At 40.1% G+C, this 22,390-nt stretch overlaps 1 protein-coding gene across 1 annotated transcript; it reads left to right on the top strand.

Annotated features, from left to right (window-relative positions):
* Nucleotides 1-929: 929 nt before the first annotated feature.
* Nucleotides 930-19,868, top strand: si:ch211-264f5.6 (carcinoembryonic antigen-related cell adhesion molecule 5). Its single transcript, XM_061254963.1, has 9 exons — nucleotides 930-1,050; nucleotides 1,924-2,259; nucleotides 3,786-4,064; nucleotides 4,458-4,724; nucleotides 8,007-8,285; nucleotides 9,812-10,066; nucleotides 10,277-10,382; nucleotides 15,252-15,286; nucleotides 16,239-19,868. Exons 1-8 carry the CDS (start codon nucleotides 999-1,001, stop codon nucleotides 15,271-15,273), a joined length of 1,596 nt encoding a protein of 531 aa, XP_061110947.1. The 5' UTR covers nucleotides 930-998; the 3' UTR covers nucleotides 15,274-15,286; nucleotides 16,239-19,868.
* Nucleotides 19,869-22,390: the final 2,522 nt, after the last annotated feature.

The raw sequence follows: 22,390 nt of genomic DNA, 5'->3' as shown, positions 1-22,390 counted from the left end.
TTGTTTTAATGAGATAATCAATAATTTTCTTTACACCAGTCACAAGGAGATAACTGTGAGGATACTAATACATGTACGTCTATTACTAGTGTTTGTATTAAGCCTACAACTGCTACAGTGTTAATCAATTTATGAATTTCCACAACAATACATAATACAGGTGTTTTAATTCAAATAGTTTTTTTGTACCTTTGATGAACAAAGCAATTTGGGGGGGGGGTTACTATGGGTGGGTGAGGTGATCCAGGGGCTCCATTCCAGAAGATGGAATGGGACTCCTGTGGGGGGTAGCAACTGAAACTAAGTGTAGCCTGCACATTGAAGGCATAAGGATCCGGATGACATTCAATATACATGGCATTCCCAAATGCAGAGACAAAGTGTATCTCTAGTAGGCCTACTAAGCTGCCGCTACACCACAAGGAGTCAGTAAAACCTAAGTAATGCAACTTCGGAAACCAACGAAACGTCCCACTAGCGAGACAACAGCGCCTGTCCAAAATTAGCACATTTAATGCTCCTTTGAAGCTAAACCTGTATTTAAAAAAACTTTTCATATTCGCCAATTGGGCCAATTAAAATAAAATACAGCGATACATCAATATACTGGTATTATATAGCCGACATGCTATTATAATTGTTAGACTAATAATGATCGCACAGCAGGGTTGTGAAGGGTCGGCGAAGTTCTTATAATAGTGAATTCAGATCTTCTTTTATTAGACAGTGGTTGTTAATAGGCACCCCAAACTCTTTGGTGGGCAACATACTGAGACAGGCTAAATGATAGAATGTGGTTTATGCGTGGCTTAAAGTTAACATTGCATTTAGGTAGCCGTAACCCGCGCTACCTGGAAGACGTATTGCCGCAAAATTGGTCGCACACGGGATGGGCGGGTTTCAATGTGATGACACTGTCTGGGTGCGCCCCAATTTAGTTTGTAATAGAAGCTGCGAAGAAGCAAATTCCTCAGTGCCGGTTCTAGTTGTCTTTCCGAATGGATTTTCACAATTTGGCGTTTCTGTCTGTGCTTCTGCTGTCAGCTTTAGGTAAGGCAAATCCACCCGTGCAAAACCTGTAGCGTATAGTTTATGTGAAAATGATATCTGAACAGATCTGTGACACTGTTTTCAATTGAAAAAAAGAAACTTTAAAAATGAGTTACACTCTGCCTTTGGCTTGGTAACGGGAAATTGTAAGTTCCCGATTTGTTTTGTTCTTTTTCAAAAATGAAAACCTTTCTTAAATATCTGAATAACTAACCACTAATATTTGTAAAATAATTTTTCAATGATTTATAACATAACATAGCAGTACAGAATATATTAACTCATTTAAAATCAACTCGTATGAACGAATTGAAAATAACCTATTATTTGTACAGTTCTTTGTAGAGACCAAAAAAAAACAAAAAAAAACAACATGCATAATTATAGCCTACATTAGGTTGCCTCGTCAGTTATGGTCAATTTTATATTGCTTTACCATGTTGACCTTAACAAGAACGCCTTTGTTATTGCGCAAAATAATTGCATTTAAGGTTGCAGCAGTAATGGTGGGTGGACAGACATGCGTGTAGCGTAACCTACTCAAACGTTGTTCTTTTCCGGGATGGCACTCATGGCAAGTGACCTAGTCAATAATGCATTATTGTTTTCTAGAAACAGGGCAGAGACTAATCGTATCTTGCATTTTACCTTTAAGAAAATCTTCTTCTTTCTACCAGATTGTTTCTTATTCAATTAAATGTTCCTGGACTGTGATAAGCAATTTGCAGCATAGTGAATTATAATCCAACCCCTTTGATTATGGGTCCACAATTGATATCTCCTATGAGGTTAGAGTGGAATGATTTAGTGATTCTTGTGCTTCACATGAGTGCATGAAGTTCACCTCTAATAACACATAATTTCCCTTCCTAGGATGCTGTGCTGGCCAGAAGCAGGCCCTCAAATCAAGCAGCTTGGAGTCTTTGGTGGGAAAGAATGTAACATTCAGCACTACCGTCGACCCCGAGACCGAGAAGTTTGTCGTAGTAACCTGGGTATTCAATAGTGGTTCTGGCCCAATTTCAATCATCAGTTCTGCAGTTGGGGTAAATTTGAATGATGCATACAAGGATAGGGTTGAATTCGACAGGACAAGTGGCTCTCTTGTGCTCAGAGATGTGACTACCAGCGACACCGGAGATTACTCTTTAAGCTTGGTCCAGGAGGATGGCGCACAGATCCCTGGAGAAACTAGGCTTACAGTTTATGGTGAGTCCCTGGCACTTTTTGCGATTCATGTCCTACAGTCATTCAGGCTACGTAAATTGCTGAATTCACAGGATTGGACATTTTCTGACTTCCCTACATTCTCTGTCATATGATTTGTGTGCTTTGCTTTGGGAAAGATGCTTCAGATATGGCACGAGAGCACATTGGCCAGACGAGTTCTTATGAATAACCTGGTGAACATTACTAAGCCAGCAAGGATTTTAGGATGCTGTTTCACAGAGCCTAGTTGTTTATTATTGTTGACAGCAAGCCCAACTAATTTATGAACAAGTATGTGTATACAACTTTATATATATTACTGATTTTTGTTTGATCAATTGATCGATCCATCCATGTAATTTATTATGGAATAAATACAAAAGGCTGACAGAAAGGTAAGATTGTTCAGTGTTTTTTTTCTCTTTCTCTTTTTTTTCTAAAAGTGTGCATTTTTCTAGATGTTGAAATTGCCCAGATGCTGATTTGGATGTAGAACATAATTGGTGTTCCTCATTAATTACAAATATTTTTCCCTCGTGTCTCAATAATGTGAGGACCAGCAGAATACATTTGGGTCCTATTCATGAAAAATAATAATACAATCCTGTCCAAGGAGCATATTAAATAGAGGGTGGATGAAGGTTGGCATTTTGTATTAAAGTATACTTAACATGTAAAACGATCTTTAAAAAAGCAACCCAAAGAACAATGTCCTCTTGGGGGATCAAAGTAGGAAGATAAGAGTCTATTCCAGTGGTATATCAAAACATTTCAAAGTGGAGATGTGCAGATGCTGATACCCCAACCCACCCATGCAGCATACATCTGCTAGCTTTGCTTGGGTGTGGCTATATATGCCATGTTTGGGAAAAAAAAGAAAAATCGCCAGAGGCCTTTACGTCAATGAGCTGTTAGTTTAAAAACATGTTTAATCCTCAATCATCTGATGCTGTACATATACTGTACATTGCTAATGCTTATAAAAGTATGCTATGCATATTGAAAACATTTATAATTTATAAAAGTAACGATATGTCGACTGGATATTAAAGAGCTGTAAAAAGGCCAACTTTCTAAAGAAAACAGAAAAGATTACAACCAAATTGGCCTAGGTAGCCCTCATATGGGTGTGGCATTTGAGCATGTCGGTTTGAATAATCACATCATTGGTCAGAAATATGACGTCAGCCATGTTCAAAATCCACTGTTTTCTTCCTGCTCATCTTTATTTCACAATGTATTATAAGGTCTTTCTTGCATTATGCAGTGCTGCTTGTCCTCATCATGGTCAGAGTTAGCACGTCTCAGTAATCGAAGACTCAAAGCGAAAACTATTTTTTTCCCTCTACTCCAGTACGGGGTGGCCTAACAGGTTTTTTTAGTGGTCTGTTAGCATGCAAATTATGAGATTGCATGTCTGCAGTGTTAACAGTGAGAGGTAGGTGTGGTAACATGATAGGCGTTGTACTGTATATGTTGTGTGGTATATGGACTCTTAATTTTTCTCTTTCTTCCCTGAACTGCAGAACCAATCTCAGATGTGCTGGTGAAGGCCAACGTGACTGATCCGGTGGAGTTTAATGACACCGTCAGTCTCACCTGTACTGCCTCGGGCACCGATCCTGCTTTCAGCTGGATGTCCGGCAGTGATCCCATCACAGCCACTGACCACCTGCTGCTGAGTGAAGACAAAAGTCAACTCACCATCGCTAGCATCCTGAGGTCCGACAAGGGGCCGTTCACCTGCGCCGTTTCCAATCCCCTATCAAAGGCGTCCAGCTCTCCCCTCTCCTTCAACATCAGCTGTGAGTCCTCTTCAGATCTGCACATCAACATCTCCATAACTGCGGGCCATTCTAATCTACTGGCTTTTTAGATTATGAACCACAGGAAGTAACCTCAGTGATACCTTCCTCCCTGTGTTAATAACCACATTACTAATTATCTTGTCAGAAGCTTAAGCACTGAAGTCCAATGCTTATACAGTACCAATGTCTGTGACTAATATGACAAGCTCTTTTTGAGTTGTGATGGGGTTTTTTTGCATGCGTGATTAGTGTCAACAACTGCTCATGCTACTGTTGGTACTTTGGGTTAATCTATGTATTGATGGTGGTATAGCACCTTTCCCAGATAGGAGCAGCCATTAATTGAAGCCTTTGATCAGATCCTCAGCTAACATGAATGGTGTGTTACAGATGGGCCTGAGACTGCTGTAATGACCGCAAGTCCCCCAAAGAAGGTCCACCGCACCGGGTCCAACATCACCCTGTCCTGCTCGGCTGAGTCCGTGCCTCCCGCAGAGTTTGAGTGGCTTCTAAATGGCGAGAGCCTCGAAAAAACAGGACCGGTGCTGAAGCTGGAGGACCTTCAGGTGGATCAAAGTGGCGATTACTCCTGCCTGGCCAGTAATCCTAAAACCATGAGGTTCCTGGCATCTGACGTCACTAAGATCATGCTGTTGGGTGAGTCAAGGCATGGGTGGAAGGATTTGGTTTGTTTTTGAGTGTGACATGGCATACTGGAGGGGAAGGAGCCAGAAGGCCGGGTTAGGGAGTGTGGACTCAATCTCCACTCCACTACAGCTTGCCGGGAAGGTAAATCCACTCAGAAGTGAGTTTGTGAGTTGGTTAGCAAAGGGCATGGTGGTGGCACAGTCTTTAGAGCAGGCACAGCACATTCCTTTGTATCCTGCAGATTCTTTTGTCTACCAATCCTATATTCCAGGTACATATTGAGCTGACACTGAGCGTTTGGTGACACCTCAATTGTTTGCACTGTAAGACAAATTATTTTGGATAATTATATATTTAGCCCTGCGATGGACTGCCGACCTGTCCAGGGTGTATTCCTGCCTTTCACCCCAATGTATTCTGGGATAGGCTCCAGCCCCCCTGCGACCCTGTTCAGGATAAGCGGGTTAGGATAATGAATGAATGAATGAATTAATTATATATTTATGTACTGCATGTCACGCCTTCCTGCAGATATATTAATATATTTTTCACTGTTACACAAAACACATACAGTGTGACCCAACTAACAGTGAGCTTGAATCCAAACAACACAACCTGTGTTGTTCATTAGTGTCTTCTCAGTAGTGGGGTCCAGTCAGTTCATAACTATCCTCTAATGTGGACTGATGTTCCTCTCAGTATTTCCTGGCTGGATTAAAGCACACTGACCTGCTGCTTCTGCCGTGATGTGTGGCTGAGTCTGTTGTTTTGGCGATGCGCATGCCACGTTATTTATGTTCGTAAAATGTTGAAATGTTTTCTCTGGCACCAAGCGGATGTTGTTTTGGTCATAGTCCAATTCATGTAAAAGTGGAAGTGGAAAAGTTGCTTTCCTGTCTATCACTCAGTATTGCAAATGTCAAATATGTGTAAAAAGATGTGTAAAGGTGTATAAAAAGTTATATTTGTGAAAATGTACTGGTTATGTTTACTAAAAGCAATAATAGCAAGGTTAAATGCTGCATGTCATTTTATGCATGCATTTAAAATGATATTGTCCTACTACTGTATACTGGTAATACTGGTATGTACCATGTGCTTGTACATAGATTATAGGTATATCTGTTGCATTATATATTTTCAGCTTATATTCTCTCAGTGAGCACATTATTAGGTATTTATTAGCTCTGCTTTTCAGACTTCTGCTTAGAGGTTTAAAGCGTTGTGGGTTCATAGATGTTCTTCTGCATACCACTGTTGTAATGGGTTATTTGCGTTACTTTCCTGTCAACTTTGACCAGTCTGGCCCTTCTCCTCGGACCTCTCTCATTAACAATGCATTTCTGCCTCCAGAACTGCTGGTCACTGGATGTTTTTTGTTTTTTGCATCATTCTCTGCAAACTAGAGACTGTTGTGCATGAAAATTCCAGATCAGCAGTTTCTGACATACTCAATCCACTCTGTCTCACACCAACAATCATTCCACAGCCAAAGTCACTTAAATCACATTTCTTCCCCATTCTGACATTTGGTCTGAATAACTACTGAACCTCTTGACCATATCTGCATGCTTTTATGCATTTAGTTGCTGCCACATGATTGGCTGATTAAATAGTTGCATTAACAAGCTGGTTTACAGGTCTACCTAATAAAGTGATCACTGAGTGTACATGTATTTGCAGTACGCAGTGTATTGGCCTACAGGTATATGATTCAGGTATATGGTTTCGTTTGACGAAACCATTAGTCACACCTGTAATGACTCAGTCTCCAAGGCCTGAAACTTCACAGGGCTAAACAACAGAACTGTTCATGGTTCTTCCTGATTGAATCAGTTAGCCATTTGTTCAAGACATTGGAAGTACAGCCTTCTTGGGACCTGTCAGTAACCATGATTTGCAGTGTAATGGCCTTCAGGGTGCTATTGAGCAAGTCTCAAAAAAACATTTTTCCTACTGTCAATGTCAGTTATTCTATGAATGCACAGAGGGTCACTAATCTACAGTGTCTGCAGGGTAGCGAGAACATCATTTAAGCAGTACAGCAGTCATACTACTTTGTCATAAAGAACTGTGTATCCAGTTCTGACCTGAACAGTCTGCAGCTTTGTGCTGGTGCAGTTACACTCACTGAGCACTTTATCAAAGCATGCAGACATGGTCAATAGGTTCAGCTGTTTTCCAGACCAAATATAAATTATATAATTTGGTGTGTGAACTAATTGTCCTCTTACATGGGAATAAATGTTTTTTTGAAGCTACTTTCTGTTCAAAGACTTAGACTTTCTATCACTACCAGGTGTTACTAGTTCAAAAATTGAGAAGGAGAAATGAAAAAGAGAAATGAAAAGGTGAAATGAACCCTTTCCAATTTGATGACCAATTCCAATTTCCATTTTGTACTAGCCCTATAAAAGTGTGAATATCTCAAAAACTTTTTAATCCACACGGATAAAGATTTTAATTAAAATGTCTTGCACCATAAAAGCCTTATGGTTTTTAGTTCAGCACTGAATATCTCAATTTCTAAGTCAATGACAAACCCAGAACTTACTTACATATTTGTGGACAAACTTGATGTTAACTAGATTTCGACCGGCATTCCAATTCCACATGCGTTTTTCTCTAAACTGCACCCAAATGTCCTCAACTGTCCCCAAATCTCTCCAAACACAAAACAACATTTTTTTCCACACACATGAATGATCAGAAAAGCTTATTTTTCTATTGAAACTGATTTTTTGAAGAAAATGTACCTTCACGTGTGTTTTATTCACATATTCTCACTGAGCATTTTACTAGATGCACTAGCTTGCACACTAGCTTGGTTATGCAAATATTTAATCAGCTAATCATGTGGCAGCAACTAAATGCATACCAGCATGCAGACATGGCCAAGAGCTTCAGATGTTCTTCAGATCAAATATCAGAATGGGCAAGAAATATGATTCAAGTGACTTTGACTGTGAAATGATTGTTGGTGCAAGACAGGGTGGTTAGATTATCTCAGAAATTGCTGATCTCCAGGGATTTTAGTGCGTACTCAGTGCATTTGATTTTAGGGAAATGGACACATGTTTTTTTTAAGGTTTTGCAACTTGTTTATTTTTAAGCTTTTGTGCATGAATGCTATGGAGTTACAAAAATGCTTGCCTGTGTTTCCTGTTTGGGGACAGACCAGGTACAAGTACATATACTGTCTATACAAAACAGTATGTGTACATGAACATGTGAAAAAACAAATACTCTCCCGAAAAGGCAGACAACATTGTTTCCCCTTTCTCTTTCTAGAGCAAATATCTGGAGTTGAAGTAACTGGACCCACAGTCGCTCTGATAGCAGGAAACAGCACTGCAAACATTAGCTGCCAGGCAGCGAAGGGCGTCATCACCACCACAGAGTGGCTGAAGGATGGAAATCCCCTGTCACGTAGCGACAGAGCAACCATCTCAGCCGACAAGAGCTCTGTGGCTATTTCTCCAGTAGAAAAAGATGACAGTGGAGTGTACAAGTGCGTGCTCACCAATGATGTGAGCACTGACTCTGCCAGCTACACAATGACTGTCAACTGTGAGTATAATGCCCGGCTAGCAGTGTACCTTTTTATGATGTCCTCAGTAGACTTTCTGGAATGTTTTGGACAAACCAAGCTAATGATTAAAAATGTTTTGTGTCAATTTTGTTTCAGCAGTGGATGTGTTAACAGTGAGCATCAAATACACACACAGCATTCAGAGTGGTTGTCACCGCTAACACACTTGACTTTTTCTGTATCCCCATTGCTGATACAGCCAGGAGGCCCACAGAGTGACTAAAAGTTTGGCATAGTCTCACCCAGGAAGGGAAGCATTCCGTGAACAGAGTGTTCCCAGCCATAGTGCGCAATAGCAACTCCTCTGATTGATTGCAAGTTATATAATGAGCGCACAAATAAGATTGGGCATTCGGAATTGGGATAAAGTATAGAAATAGGTGATCAAATCTTCTTCTTCTTTTTTTTTTTAAGAAACTGCCTCTGCACACTGCAAAATGTCCAGTGTTAACCCTAACAGAGTATGAGTCCAGCTGAGACCATATGTACTCTGTAAAAGTTGATTTTACACTGGAAACTTTATTGTGCATGTGCATGCTTCCAGGGAAATTTTTCCTGTCACAGAACCCATCAGCTTTTTTGACAGTAATTTTTTCGATATATCTCTTGAAATAGTTCCAGGAATGGGGCGGGCAGAAGTTCTCCAGTGAGCGTTTTTGCTCCATAGAGGAGGTGTCAACATGAAGAATGAAAGAGATGCACAGTAAATTCCCAATCTGGCTCCCTCTCTATCTGGCCACTTAATCATCCCCATTTTAATTGGCTTAATAATTCCCTCCCTCTCCACCTCAGTTGATTTGTGATGAGTGTTCTAGTGCAAAATGGCTGCCATGCATCACCCAGGTCTCTGCAGGTGGTTGTTGAGGTCCCCCACGTCAGTGTAAAGTGCAGTGAGGTGCGAAAGGTGCTTTTAAGATTAAATTGTTAATGATCAGATTTATTTATATCTTGGTCCAAAACAGAGGAATGAACCTTCCTATTTGTATGTGAGGTGAGGTGACTGGCACCCTGCTGTAAGGGTTATGTTGATTTATTCTGTTAAATTGTATTTGTGTAGCCCTACCTGTATTATAGAGACACTGTCTCAATGACACTTTACAGGGAAATACGAATGAGGAACATTGGGACAGACCAAGCTCAAATCCCCCAGCTAAATGAAAAAGCACTTAAATATTGCTTAGAAAAGAAATATTTCTGGGAAGAAATCTCTGTTCTGCTTTTCCTCAACATGGAGTGACAAATCAGTATCAGAGATCTATTTGATGTCATATCATCAGAGAATCTCTTTTTGAGTGTAGCGTTGCCAATGACACTGTAAAACGTTCGATATTACTTGAAAATGAACGGCTTAGTATGAGCAAAATGGATCACATGAGACAGCTACTCTGTCAGAGAAGTAATACCAAACATTTTACTTTGTATGGTTGCGGGCATTTGTTGACCTGCTGTGTTCACCTCTGCCAGGCACAGCTTGCATATTGATGTCCGTCTGTTGATTTTTTAGATGGACCAGAAAATGTGGACATAAAGGGAGTGAAGGAGGTCAAGGTAGGCGAAAAGATGGAATTGATATGCTCTGCTTCATCGGTGCCACCTGCCACGTACTCCTGGACCATCAATGGAACCCAAAAAGATGTAACAACACCAATGTACACCATGGACAAAACCGCCTACCACAACAGCGGAAATTATGAGTGTGTGGCCACCAACAGCGTGACTGGAAAGAATGCCACTGCTGTCCACAAGCTAGAAGTAGTAGGTAAGAACAGTACCTGTAGCGCATCAGGTGTCCTTTTTTTGTACAATGAGCTGTTTTATGATTACAATTCCATGGCACCGAACCCCAGTGCGCCGAGGGGAAATAGGCATTTCATTTGTCCCAAGAATGTAAAGGTATTTTTATATTTGTAACTGTAATTGAACACATTGCACATTAGTGGTTATAGTTTGTGTCTGTTAACTTCTTCAGCAGAAGTAGGACTGTCATCAGGAGCCATCGCTGGGATCGTGATTGGTGTCCTGGTTGCCGTGGCGCTCATCGCTGCCATTGCGCACTGCATGATGAAGAAGCCGAAGTGAGTGCGCCAGAAATTATGGCATGAGTTTTCTGTTCTCAGGTCGACTTAGTCGTAATCCAATGGAGTGCTGGTTGCCCCCAAGTTGGCACATCTGTTTCCTCACCCCTTTGCTCCACACCTCTCAATCTCTTGCTCTTCTTCCTCATTTTTCTTTTTCTTCTCATTCATATCTTAACTTATATGCTGTGAACTCAGCTATCATTATGACATTAGCTATGAACGTCCCTCAGCACAACCACTTTACATTTGACCCTTCAATCCCATCCTCGACCTTAATCAAAATTACTGCTATACTGTTGTTTTGAGCCCCTATTAAACCCATACTAAATTCTCTCAATGTTCTCAACCAAAGCAAAAAAACCCATGTGATTTGGGTGGAGCCATTTCATATTAGGCTTGGGACTGAACGTGAGTTTCGGAAGTGACTTTTGGTGAGGCAGGCTGAAGGCAACAAAAAAGCAGCCTCAGCCTTGTACAAACAAAATGTCTGAAGCGACCCAAAAGTAGAACTTCCCAAGAAAATTATTTAATAACCTATGCTCTGTTTATTAAGGTCTTAATGCAGCTTTCCTTTCCTGGTGTTCACTGTCTGGTAAAAGTACGAGCTAAATGTGATTACAAACTGTAAAAGTATTTCACTGAACAGTTCTCACACAGTGCGGTCTTTATGTATGACTTTCAAATTTTTATTTTACATAAACTATATTCAAAGTTCTGTATTGAGCGCTAGAGGCAAATTATATGGAAAACATGATTACTCAATTCTTTCATCAACACAAAAATACAAAACTGAATTGAATTTTACTTCAGTCCAGGGAACATTGACGGTATTTTCCCATGGTTGTGAGGTGGGCAGGGCAACACTCGTGCTTGCTGTCATTTTTGTGCTTGCTGCTGTTGACCTCCGGTTAAATGGAAACACCCCTGTCTCCCCTGAGCACGACTCACGCCCTGCTTACTTCTCCTCTCACTCATCACAGGTTCTGTGTGATCTTTAACCTCCTACAGTGTCTTGGCAGAAGTGCTCCCTCAGGCCAATGGATGCCACATCCACTATGGCCTACTGGTGTGGTCATGGATTGGATTTGCATTTCCCATTGTTTGACTGTGTCACGGCCCCTTTGGCCAATGCCAATCGGCATTCTTGTTTCTGTCAGTTAGTCCACTATTCACGGATGGGGATTCCTCCTATACTTCTATAATGTCTATCAGTTACTTCACTTAATATTTTCGAAATAGAAAAAACTTAGATCACAAAAAAAGATTAATGTTGCAGTGACGCATAATCTACTTGCCCCAGGTTGTTATGTAAATTGAAGCCTGTTTCGGCAAAGGAGGCGTTTTTGATGAACTTGTTGGTCAGGCTCTGGGTTCGTTACTTTTTTGTTGTTGATGATTGTTTCTTTGTCATTGATAGCACTAGTCACTGCTTTATTAATAAGCAAAGATGACACTGGAGGTTGGCAGGCACTGGTTCACATTTAAAAGAGCTACCAGCTACGATCACGGCCATGACTGAACTTGGATAGATCCAACTGTAGTCAACACCTGAGTCTCACGGATAACTTTTACTGGAGCTGCTCGTGTCTTTGTATTTGCTGTTATTTGCCATCAGCTCCAATATTTCCTTCCCACAGCTCAGAGAACTGTAAAGACACTAGTGCATTCTTTGGACAATGAAACCGAGCCAGTTGGCCCAAGGGAAAAGAGGAGAGGATCATGGGATTGCAGAGGAAACCGGATTGACTTGTCTGTAGTCTCCCCTCTAGCCTGCACATTTAGCAGCTACTATAGTTTTGCAAGTTTATCAACGGCCACGTCAAAACTGCACCCTTCAGCTGCTCCTAAGTAAACTCCAGGGCTATGGTTCACTGGCAAATTTGAAAGAAGTACTGTTTACTGAACTTAGTTCATTCTGTGGTGAGCTGCAGTGCGCTGCCTATGCTGAGGCTTTCTAAAAGTCTTAGGACTTACGTGTACATCTGTTGTGCATTATTAGTAGCACCTACTTTCTGAAAATAAGGATGCCCTTGCCTGAAAAATTAAGTCAAATAGAAGAAAATAAAAGTGGAAGATTACACAGGCAAATGAGGCAGACCATTACCGTGACACTGACAGAGATGGTTGCACAAGATAAATGCTCCACATTACTGTGTGCCCTTATTTTGAATTGTCAGAATGTGCATGAGAGTGGCCAAGTCGGATACTTCTCATATGCAGGAGTTGTGCTAAACTCGTCTTAAATCTGCATAGATGCAGTTGAGCCACTTCCAGTGTTGTCGACAGTTTAGGTCTATAGGTCTATAGTTTTGGTTAAATATGGAATTTGAACTTGAACTTCTGTTCCCAAGACAGTACTGACTGTCATGCCATGCCATGCTAGGACTGTCAGAGTAGAATTGTAGTGGGATAAACAATGTGTGTGAGTCAGACAACTCTGTGCATAACCCCAAACAGACATAAGGCCCAAAGGACTGGTTTAGGGTGTACAAATCACCTGCCTGCACCTTTTCTTAAGCCTTGATAGATTAAGTCTCAGTTTCTGTGTTTTGGAAATATTGTCAGACCACATTCCAACACAGTTACAACAAGCTCCGGAGGAGAAGATTCCTGTTTGAGAAACGCCCCACCCCTCCCCCCGAGCGCATACATACATACACACACACACACACACACACACGCACATGCATGCACATGCACACACACACACATGCTGTGCCACTGCAGAGAATTACTGTAGAAAGAGCTGAATGGCTGTTTTAACAACAAATATCGCTACATCAAGGGAATACAGACAATTACTTAACATGAAGAATCGTTCACTTTATCCTATCTTTTAGCAAAGAATCCGGAGATTTCAAGTTGCTAAAAACATTCCACTCCTTTTTTTGTTTCATAGAACATTTAGTTCCCATTTAAAGAAAATAAAGCAATGAAAAACATCTTAGTGGACCCACCTATATGAAGGTCAGTGTAGAAACCAGGCTGGCATTAAGGAGGTTACATACACACACACACACACACACACACACATACACACACACACACACACACACACACACAGCAGTGTGATGTCCAAAACCCACTGTTTGATTGTATTGTCTTTGTTGTACGTGAAATACAGCACTGTGGATTGACATTAATGTGACTACCAACGACTAGGGTGTGTCCCTTCCATTTATTTTGCTGTTAAATATTCTTACCTCTAATGTGGACCCATTGTGAGTTACTCTTGAGACTGATTATATTCGATTGTAGCTCATAATTTCCGCAAAAACTATATCAAAATATCATGGTTTTTTTTTTCATTTAACAATAACAATGCTGGTTAAGGATTTCTGGTGGGATTGCTGGCCATTCATGGTTATAACAGCTGTTGTCTCCAGCAGTGAAAACTAAGTTTCGTTGTTTTAATGCAGAACAATAAAAAAATGAAGCATTTAAGAGTGAGCTTTGCGGCAGCGTGCGGTAGGGTAGAAGGTGGAGGAGGAGTTTTCTGCGGGAGTATGCCTGGAATGCTGTGACCATGTCTTGACAGGTCCTCCATCTCCCTACTACTGCTCAATTTGAACGGCGTTTTTCTGAGCCAGCCGTAGGGTGAACCATGAACCCCAGCCTGCAGAACACCACTAATGTCCCGTTTTTAGAAACCCTCCCCAGACAAGCACGCACACAGGCATGCAAGGCACACCTGCACATTGAAAATGCAGACTTTATGATTCCCAGTCATCATGAAATATGAACTATGTAGCCATGCCTGCTACATAGTTTCAATCAATAATATGGCTTTTTGGGCCCAAAGGGCCATGCTAATGAATAAAAACACTAGATAAATTATATATTTTAATGGTGTGCAAAACATCTTACTAAACATATTGAACATATTTTTTGTTTGTGAAAATGCTCATTTACATTGATTATCTTTGTCTTTTTGTAGAAGCAGATCCTTTTAAGCAGGGTTGCCCAACCCTGTTCCCAGAGATCTGCAGTCCTGTGGGTTTTCACTCCAACCCTAACAAAGCACACCTAATTCAACAGCTAGAGATCTTGTTGAACTGCTATTTAGTAGAATCAGGTGTGCCAAATTAGGATTGAAAGGGCAACGTACAGGATGGTACAAGATCTCTCGCTACTGAATTAAGTGTGCTTTGTTAGCATTGGATTGAAAACCTGCAGGACTGTAGATCTCCAGGAACAAGGTTGAGCAGCCCTGCATTAAATCCATGGATTAAATCTGCAGTGGCCCACAGAGTGTGAGAACACATTCTAGAATTAGTCATTTTAATTTCTTTAATGGCTACTTCCAGATTAGTTTCTTGCAGATGATTGGGATGATGGTGTGCAGGAAATTTTTACTTTCCTGTTTAACTTTTTGTGAGTCTTTCTGATGCGATTATTTCTCAAAATAATGGTGGTGGCGTGTGTGTGTGTGTGTGTGTGTGTGTGTGTGTGTGTGTGTGTGTGTGTGTGTGTGTGTGTGTGTGTGTGTGTGTGTGTGTGTGTGTGTGTGTGTGAGGATCACAGGCAGACCTGAGTCAAATATGGATATGGTTTTGGATTTAAATGCTTTTCTATGATTTACTGAGCTTGTCTGGTGTATTGGAACCTGAGAAATGCTCTCAAAAAGTATAAACCCCACCTTCTGGTCCTCTTGGCTGGCTCAGTTGCACCAGGCAAGATCAGTCAAGCACAGAAAAGTATCATTGTCTAAAACAGTTATGTATTTGACCCAGATCTGGGCTCTATTCAACAAAGCAGGATTATTGAGTTCACTCAGACCCCAGATCAGTCAAGTCATGCTGAAATTAAACATGCACAATGACTAACACCACAAATAATTCCATTTTCTTTTTCCCCCCATTTTAGAGTCACCGAATCACCGTACTAGCATGGGAGAACCGGTAAGTCATGACTCAAAGTCACACACAGGTGACAGTAGCTGCTATGCTATCTCCCACTATGGAGGTCCTGGGATGAACAGAAAGAGTCATTGTTGTGTGTAACTGTGTAATGTGGGTGGTATGGTACAGTAGGCTTCAGCTGTTTGCTCTGCATATCCCTCCCTTTCTGTTATTCTTTGCATGACTCTTATCAGTAATGCTGGCTTTGCTAAAGCAGATAAGATCTTTCAGGCCATAAAAGTGATGGTCTTGGTGTTAGCGACAGGGAGTTAAAGGGAGTCTATGGGACAGTGTGTCAAAGGTAGCTCCTAATTGGCTCCTACAAAGATGGCTCCTCTATTGTTATTTGCTTATTTAAGGTTGTGCCAGTTAATGTTGGTTATATATGGGGTATCTGGGACTGTGTCAGTAGCGTAGTTAGTAGCATTCCTCAAGGTCCTGCCACGCACAGATTTCTCAATCGTATGCGGTTGAACCTCACCCTCCCAGAAACCCCCTTGGCACAAAACTTCATATTTTAGGAATTTAGGTTGAGGTTAGACAGTGTCTGCTGGTGCTTGGCTAGGGTTGGCTTTATTTTGAACTGGTACCAAAATGAAGAGGGGAATGGGCGTGTTTCAAGAATTCCAGTTTTAAGAGATTAAATTGACATAGTAATGTGTGCTGGCTCTGTTCAACTGGATAATTACTCTTTAATTCATTTATAATGAAATTAAACAAAACATTTTAATGCTTAAATTTGGAAATGATTTGTTTGCAGTAAAGCCCCCCCTTTCAGTGAAGCACTTTAAAAAATGTTATGATAGTAATTTCACAATGCTATGTGACCCATACCAGATACTGTATGAAAATTCCACTGCAACTGCATTTTAAACACCTACACTCTGGCACTTAATCTTTTTCAGCAAGAAAAAAAACTGATTAAGCCTTTCCACCTTCCCTCTTTTCCCAGGAGTTGAAATACACGGACAGCAGCCAATTTCCACAACTCTTAAAAGGCGGGGCGGAATCCAGGTCCAACAAAATATTTGGCCCCATGGTGCAGTCCCGCCTGCTACCCAAATCTGCATGCAAAACCCATAGTGGAGGTGAGAAGACACACCCCATGGGCCCTCACCACGGTACCCACTCGAAGGGCGATGAGCCTCCGGGCACTGGGAGGGTGGAGCGCCCATGCGCACTAACACGCTCGTTTGAAACAATCTTTTCTTTCATCAGTGAGGTACTGGGGGGCCACGGTCACCCACTGTTAAACAGAGGAATGTCATTGCTTACATCCCAGTTTCTTTACTGATTTTTGACACGACAGTGATACTTTTATTTGAATCCCCTGTCCACTAAAAAACACACACAAGTAGCAAATGTATCTATAACCAGTCTGCCCTCTGGGTATGAGTGTGGAAACCATAGACGGTTCCTGCATTTTGTCTTCCTTCTTTAGATGGTGGGAAAGTGGCTCGTGATTAGCGAGTTAAGTTGGCTTTTGACAATCCTCTAAATAATAAAATAACTCTGCCTATTTGTTAGAAAAAACACATTGTTACTGTCATGTCCACAAGAGAGCTCACATACACTCCTACTTCCTATGTGTCGAAATATAGTTTAGTCCTGTTGTTTAATACTACTTTAATAGTGATTTTTTTTATAGTTTGCATACTTCTGCTTACAAAAAGATTTCCAAGACATTGATAACAGATACAAATATCTTGTATTTGTGTAAATAAACTGGAATGATTTGTGGGCAATGATATTCCTCTTTTGTGGATGTGTTCTTGGGTGTGTAATTGCTGACTATTTCTTTAACCCCAGTTACAGACTGTCCTAATTCAAATTTGATTCATTGTCTCTTAAGCAAAGACAAACCATTGAAGTTTAAAGCACAAGTTATGTTAGTGTGCACAGCATTGTAGGTGGCAGGTATGTCAGTGTATCTTAACACTTTTCTCTGTAATCCCCATTTTGAAAGTAGTTGTTCCAACCATGCTTAAGAATCTTAATAGACTCAATATATGCAACCCTCTCAAAAATTGCTAAATTAGCCTTTTGTTACAGGATTTTAGGACAGACATATTATGTTGGCACAAAAATGAACTTGTTTATTAAGAGTTGTCATTTTTTCATTTTTTGCTGACCAGAACTCTTAAAGGAGCCATGTACTCATAAAGGAGCTTAGAAAAATATTGCAAATTTAGCTTTGACACTCTTCCTTTAGAATGTCTTAAATTATGGCTTACCGAGTTGCTCCACAACATATGGCATTCAAAGAGTATTACAACCAAATGCACACTGAATGGGGATGTTTGAAGTGGCACACTAAGTTTTGAGAAGATGTGTCAATGTTTCTTTACTTTATTTCCCTGAAAATTAAAAAGATATATGTGTAGTTCAAACCAGAAAACATCCAACACAATTTTGTAAATGTTGGGAATCATTCAAAGCTACTTTTCTTTTTGGAAAAGTGACTTATTTATTGAAAGTACCTATTGACAAGTGGAACACTCCTCTGTTGTTGTTTTGGTGGATTAGCACTTGTTAAACCTTATGAAAACTGTTTTTAAACAGTATGAAAAGTGGAATTGGAATAATATTAAGCATGATAGAAAAATGTAACTGGAATGAACTCAACACCTCTACCAAACTGTGACCTATCTGGCTTAAAATTACAAAATCATTTTCAGAGGCAGTGGCATTCAATCAAATAAATAAATAATACATTAGCATAATACATTAGGAAATTAGTATTATTATTAGCAACTGGGTTGTTAATAATAGCAGGTCAGAATTTTTATACAGTTGTAGTCATGTATTTTCTTTTTCTTTTTTAAGTGTGAATGCCAGAAATGAAACTTTAGCTTTTTTGGATTGGGTGGGGGTTGGGGTTTGAGGTCTATGTCTTTTTCATGACTTTATCTTGCATTTAACCCTAAATGTTCAGGGGCAGATTCCAAAGGGGGTTACAGCTTAAATAAAATACCAACCACAGTCGTTTTTGTTTAACTCTGCTGGAGTATGTATCAGGAGATTATTTGTATTGTCTTTTTTTATTTATTTTTTGAATATTGACAATAAGTGATGTTGAACTATCCAAGTTAATGACTTTAGCTCATCAGTCCCTGATGTGGAGTACATGTGTATTTTGTTGCACGGTAGTAGCCAGTATTCAGTGTAATATCTTGTCCGTTCTTCTTCCCTCTATACCGCTGCTACCTTAAACCACTGACATAAATATGCTTTAAATTGTGGGATATAAACATGTCAAACAGTGGCCTTGAGATCCTGTGTGTCATTATCTCTAGGTGACATAGATGTCGAGTTTCAGCAGTCTGATTGTACTCTACCGTATCTCTTCTCCGACCGCACCCTTTTCCCTTGCGCTAAAGAAATGGAGTAGCTCTAAAAAACAGCCTTGAAATCTGCTTTCAATATGTACGTAAGAGCCAGGGAGTGTAAAGGGTGGGGCTAGCCTCAGGTTCATTGCGTAAAACCGCACTGAGAAGTTGTGTGAGTCTGAGTGTCCCTCACTACAGTACCTGTTCCTCCTAAATCAGACTGGATTTTGATCTTCAGCCCACGCGGTCACTCGTCCGACCTGTTTTGCTCAGGACATGGTGTTGTTGTGTGGTCGTTCCCACTGTGGATGGAACCACCTGCCCAAGACAGTCCCGTGTTACTGTTACTGGGCATGCCCAGTGGCGAGTTCCTCTCACTCCAGGCCAGGATAAGAGCATGGTTGTTTTCCCATAATGTTCATATGGCAAACAAAATGAGGCAGCTGCAGGAACTAATTGCTGTCAACTCATTTTGCCATAACCATAGCCTTACCCAGCAACTGGAGGACCTAGAATCAAATCTGTTTAAGTATTCAGCAAGACCATTGCAGGCACAATGTGTGAAATCTCATTTTTTATTTCTCCCTGTGATCATGGTGCCTAGGTGCAGCCTCTGTTTGCATTGTGTGCCCTTATGGCTTAAAGGAAGCATGGAAGAGTGAACTTCTCATTAACCAGAAAACACTGGCATGAGGGTATATAGATATTAAATAAATATATCCTTATTTTGGTTTACTGTGGAAAACAGTAATAACAATATTATTGGCATGCAAGGACTTCTGGCAATTCAGGTGACTGCAATATCATAATTCTAACTCTGTTTGAATGTATAATCAAATAATGTAAAAAATACAAAAAACAAAACAACCTTTGGAACTGCCTGCATGTTTCATGATTAACAGGGTCCACCCATCTCTCTTACTCTTGTTTTTATACAACAAATAAATAAATAAATAAATAAATAAATACATTGGAGGGGAAAAAAAAGATAGAGCAAGGGAGAGCGGGATGAGAGAAAGAGAGAAGGGTGGGGTTTGAAAATTGGTATACCTTGTTCCCTGTGCTGAACCGTTTTTTTTGTTTTGCATTGCTACTGCGTCATTCCCCTGGGGCGAGCCTTGCTCTCATTCTTGTCTACAAGGTATTTTCCTTTTTTGCTTCTAATTTGGAAAATAAACATGTAAATGTCTGTTCTGTTGTATGTAAAGTACCTATTTTTGTATGTTAATAAAATTACCAATAACAACTGAAAATGTTTTAATCTCTGTGTGTAGGCAGTAGTACAAGGCTGAGATATTTTGTGTGACCTACTGCCACTCCCCAAAGCACATGAAGTTTCACAGAAAAAGCCGTTTGACAGACAGCCTGTAGTCATAAATGAAGAATTTCAGGTTTTCTCACATACTGTCATTTATCAGTATTGTGGAAACCCATTGGCTGGTGAAAAGTTGGAGACGTTCTTTTCTAAAGTTGACTCAAATCCACTCCTTCTATACGACAGAGCTGTAATTAATATCACCCATAATTAGAGGACTGCTCTGTGAGAATGTGTTTGAGGTTGTTTTCATGAAGCACACGTTTAAAAAAAAAAAAAAAAAAAAATCTGCTGGTGAGCCAGAAAATGTTTACAGTGCTCATAGTGGATATGTTAACTAAGGTCTCCATTAGCAACCCTGTATTTGTTTGCATTTGTTTGCTTGGCCTATGAGGAAATGGCAACTCATTAATTCTTGAAATCAAATATTCTTCTCAGAAACACTAAAATGGCACCTGAGTGCCATGAAAACACTGGGATACCTAAAAAAAGAAGACTTACCAACGAACTGGAACTTGATATAATTTGAATATGTAAAAAAATTAAATAAATAACATTTTAAAATGAACGCAAGGGAAGAAGAAGCAAATAATTACATCTATAACTAAATGACAGATAATAAGGAATAACAACCTTTTTTAACCCCTTAAATGCCCCCCCCTTTCTTGACACTAGATTGAAAATGACGTACCCAAAATGAATGAATGTAACCCTGGGCTGGTGAGACGTATGGGGTTAAACTGAGTTTCATAGAAGCAGACTGCCCACTAATGAAAAGAAACCGTTCACACCTACCTGCAGTCAGGATTCTTGCTAAACCAGATTAACATCTTGTGCTGCTTTCTTGAGTTGCATTTGAGTGACTGCATAAGAACAAGTCTTTTTAAGTAGCTAAAAAAAGCTACTTTCTTTTCTGAAAGAGACAGGGAAATGGCATTGGTTTTAAATTATATTCAGAAAAATCCCATAAGTAATGACATGGTAGTGACATTGTTTTTAATGGAGGAACATTCTCACTTTAGTTTTGGATTTTGTTGAAAAAAACAAAAGGCACCGGAGGCATATGAGGTCACTGTAGCTCCACCTCACCTTCATGAAACCTCACTCTGCTATTGCTGCAAAATGGCTCCAGCACCAACTAACAGAGCACCTACTAAAACTGCCAATTGTCCTGAACATTTAATTGCTTCAAAAATAAGCCATAAAATTAAAGAAGTGACTAGCTGCTTACAGATGATCCTGAAGTAAGGTGACGCAATTCTTAATTACGTAAAATGATTGAATGGCTGCTTGGTACAGTTACTTGTCTGAAGTAAGTTTCAGTGTCCCCTATTCCAAGCCCAAGTTTGCACCGATTGAAAGGAACACACCTAACAGGTTGGGAAACATTTCCAGTACCACTATCTCTGGGCAGAATTGTTAATGTTCTATTTCGACGTTGGATGTTTGGAATGTATTGGTGTTGCAAACTCTCTTAGAAAGGGGCATTTCTGTTGCTGTCCTGAAGCCAAGTTACACACCTGGATTCTTTCCACAGAAGCAATCAAAGTGCCTTGCGCAAGAATACAATAGCAGTGTCCTATTTGAGACTTGAGCCCATGATCCTGAGGTATAAATCAATAGGTTTATATAGGCTTACTTGTATATTGTTGTATTTAAAATCAAATCGTCAAATCAAATGGTTACTGTATCTTTGTTGTTTGAAATTCCAAGAGGTTTCAATGAACTAATCGCATTTCATCTGGAACACCTGGAACACAGTGAAACTGACACAGGGCTGTCACATGCAACATCAGGACTTGAACGTATGTCCATTGGGGCTCGGAATGTGGATACTGGAGCTAACGTGAATGTAGTAAATCATAGGCTTGCAAATTCTGACTGCCTCACAGGGATTATGGGACCGTGTTCTATATTTGCATGTTGGGAACTAGTTCCATATGGAAACTACATTTTGTATTTTTTCAGCCGCAAATGGCTAGCATTTTTAATGTTGGATGAAGAAAAATCCTCACTTTTTAAAATGATTTTTTTGAGCCTATAAGTGAGCCTATACCTCTGTATTTAATTTAGTGTATACTGCAGCATACAACAAATTACCTATTTATTATGACGACACTTTTGATGAAAAGATGTTTGAAAAAACAGGTAAAACCTTAGAATAAGTAGATGGTTTTCCTTCTTTCACAGACATCTCCAGCCTTGGAGTACAGAAAGATCTGTGTTTGTCCCTGGATGATATCTAAACCAACCACTTAGCAATGTTCTCATGGGTCCTTGACGATGTCTGAGGAATTTGACTGAATGTTGAACATTTAAAGCTATAAAATAACTTTCATTCTGCAGAGCGCCAGACCATTCTTCCTTTATTGTGGTATGCAGTTTTTTAGCTGAACACCAGTAGCGATACTGTCTCGAGTCTCATTTAAAAATAATCCCAAGGAGCTTTTATCAATTTAG

This window comes from Conger conger, chromosome 9, assembly GCF_963514075.1.
Source record: "Conger conger chromosome 9, fConCon1.1, whole genome shotgun sequence".
Classification (NCBI taxonomy): domain Eukaryota; kingdom Metazoa; phylum Chordata; class Actinopteri; order Anguilliformes; family Congridae; genus Conger; species Conger conger.
This window is presented reverse-complemented; position numbering and strand designations above follow the sequence as displayed.

Excerpts from the sequence above, each read along its gene's own strand:
- si:ch211-264f5.6 (XM_061254963.1), top strand. The coding sequence starts at position 999 with ATGGATTTTCACAATTTGGCGTTTCTGTCTGTGCTTCTGCTGTCAGCT. Across the intron at positions 10,067-10,276 it reads CCACAAGCTAGAAGTAGTAG|CAGAAGTAGGACTGTCATCA; the intron begins GTAAGAACAGTA and ends TAACTTCTTCAG. Across the intron at positions 10,383-15,251 it reads TGCATGATGAAGAAGCCGAA|AGTCACCGAATCACCGTACT; the intron begins GTGAGTGCGCCA and ends CCCCCATTTTAG.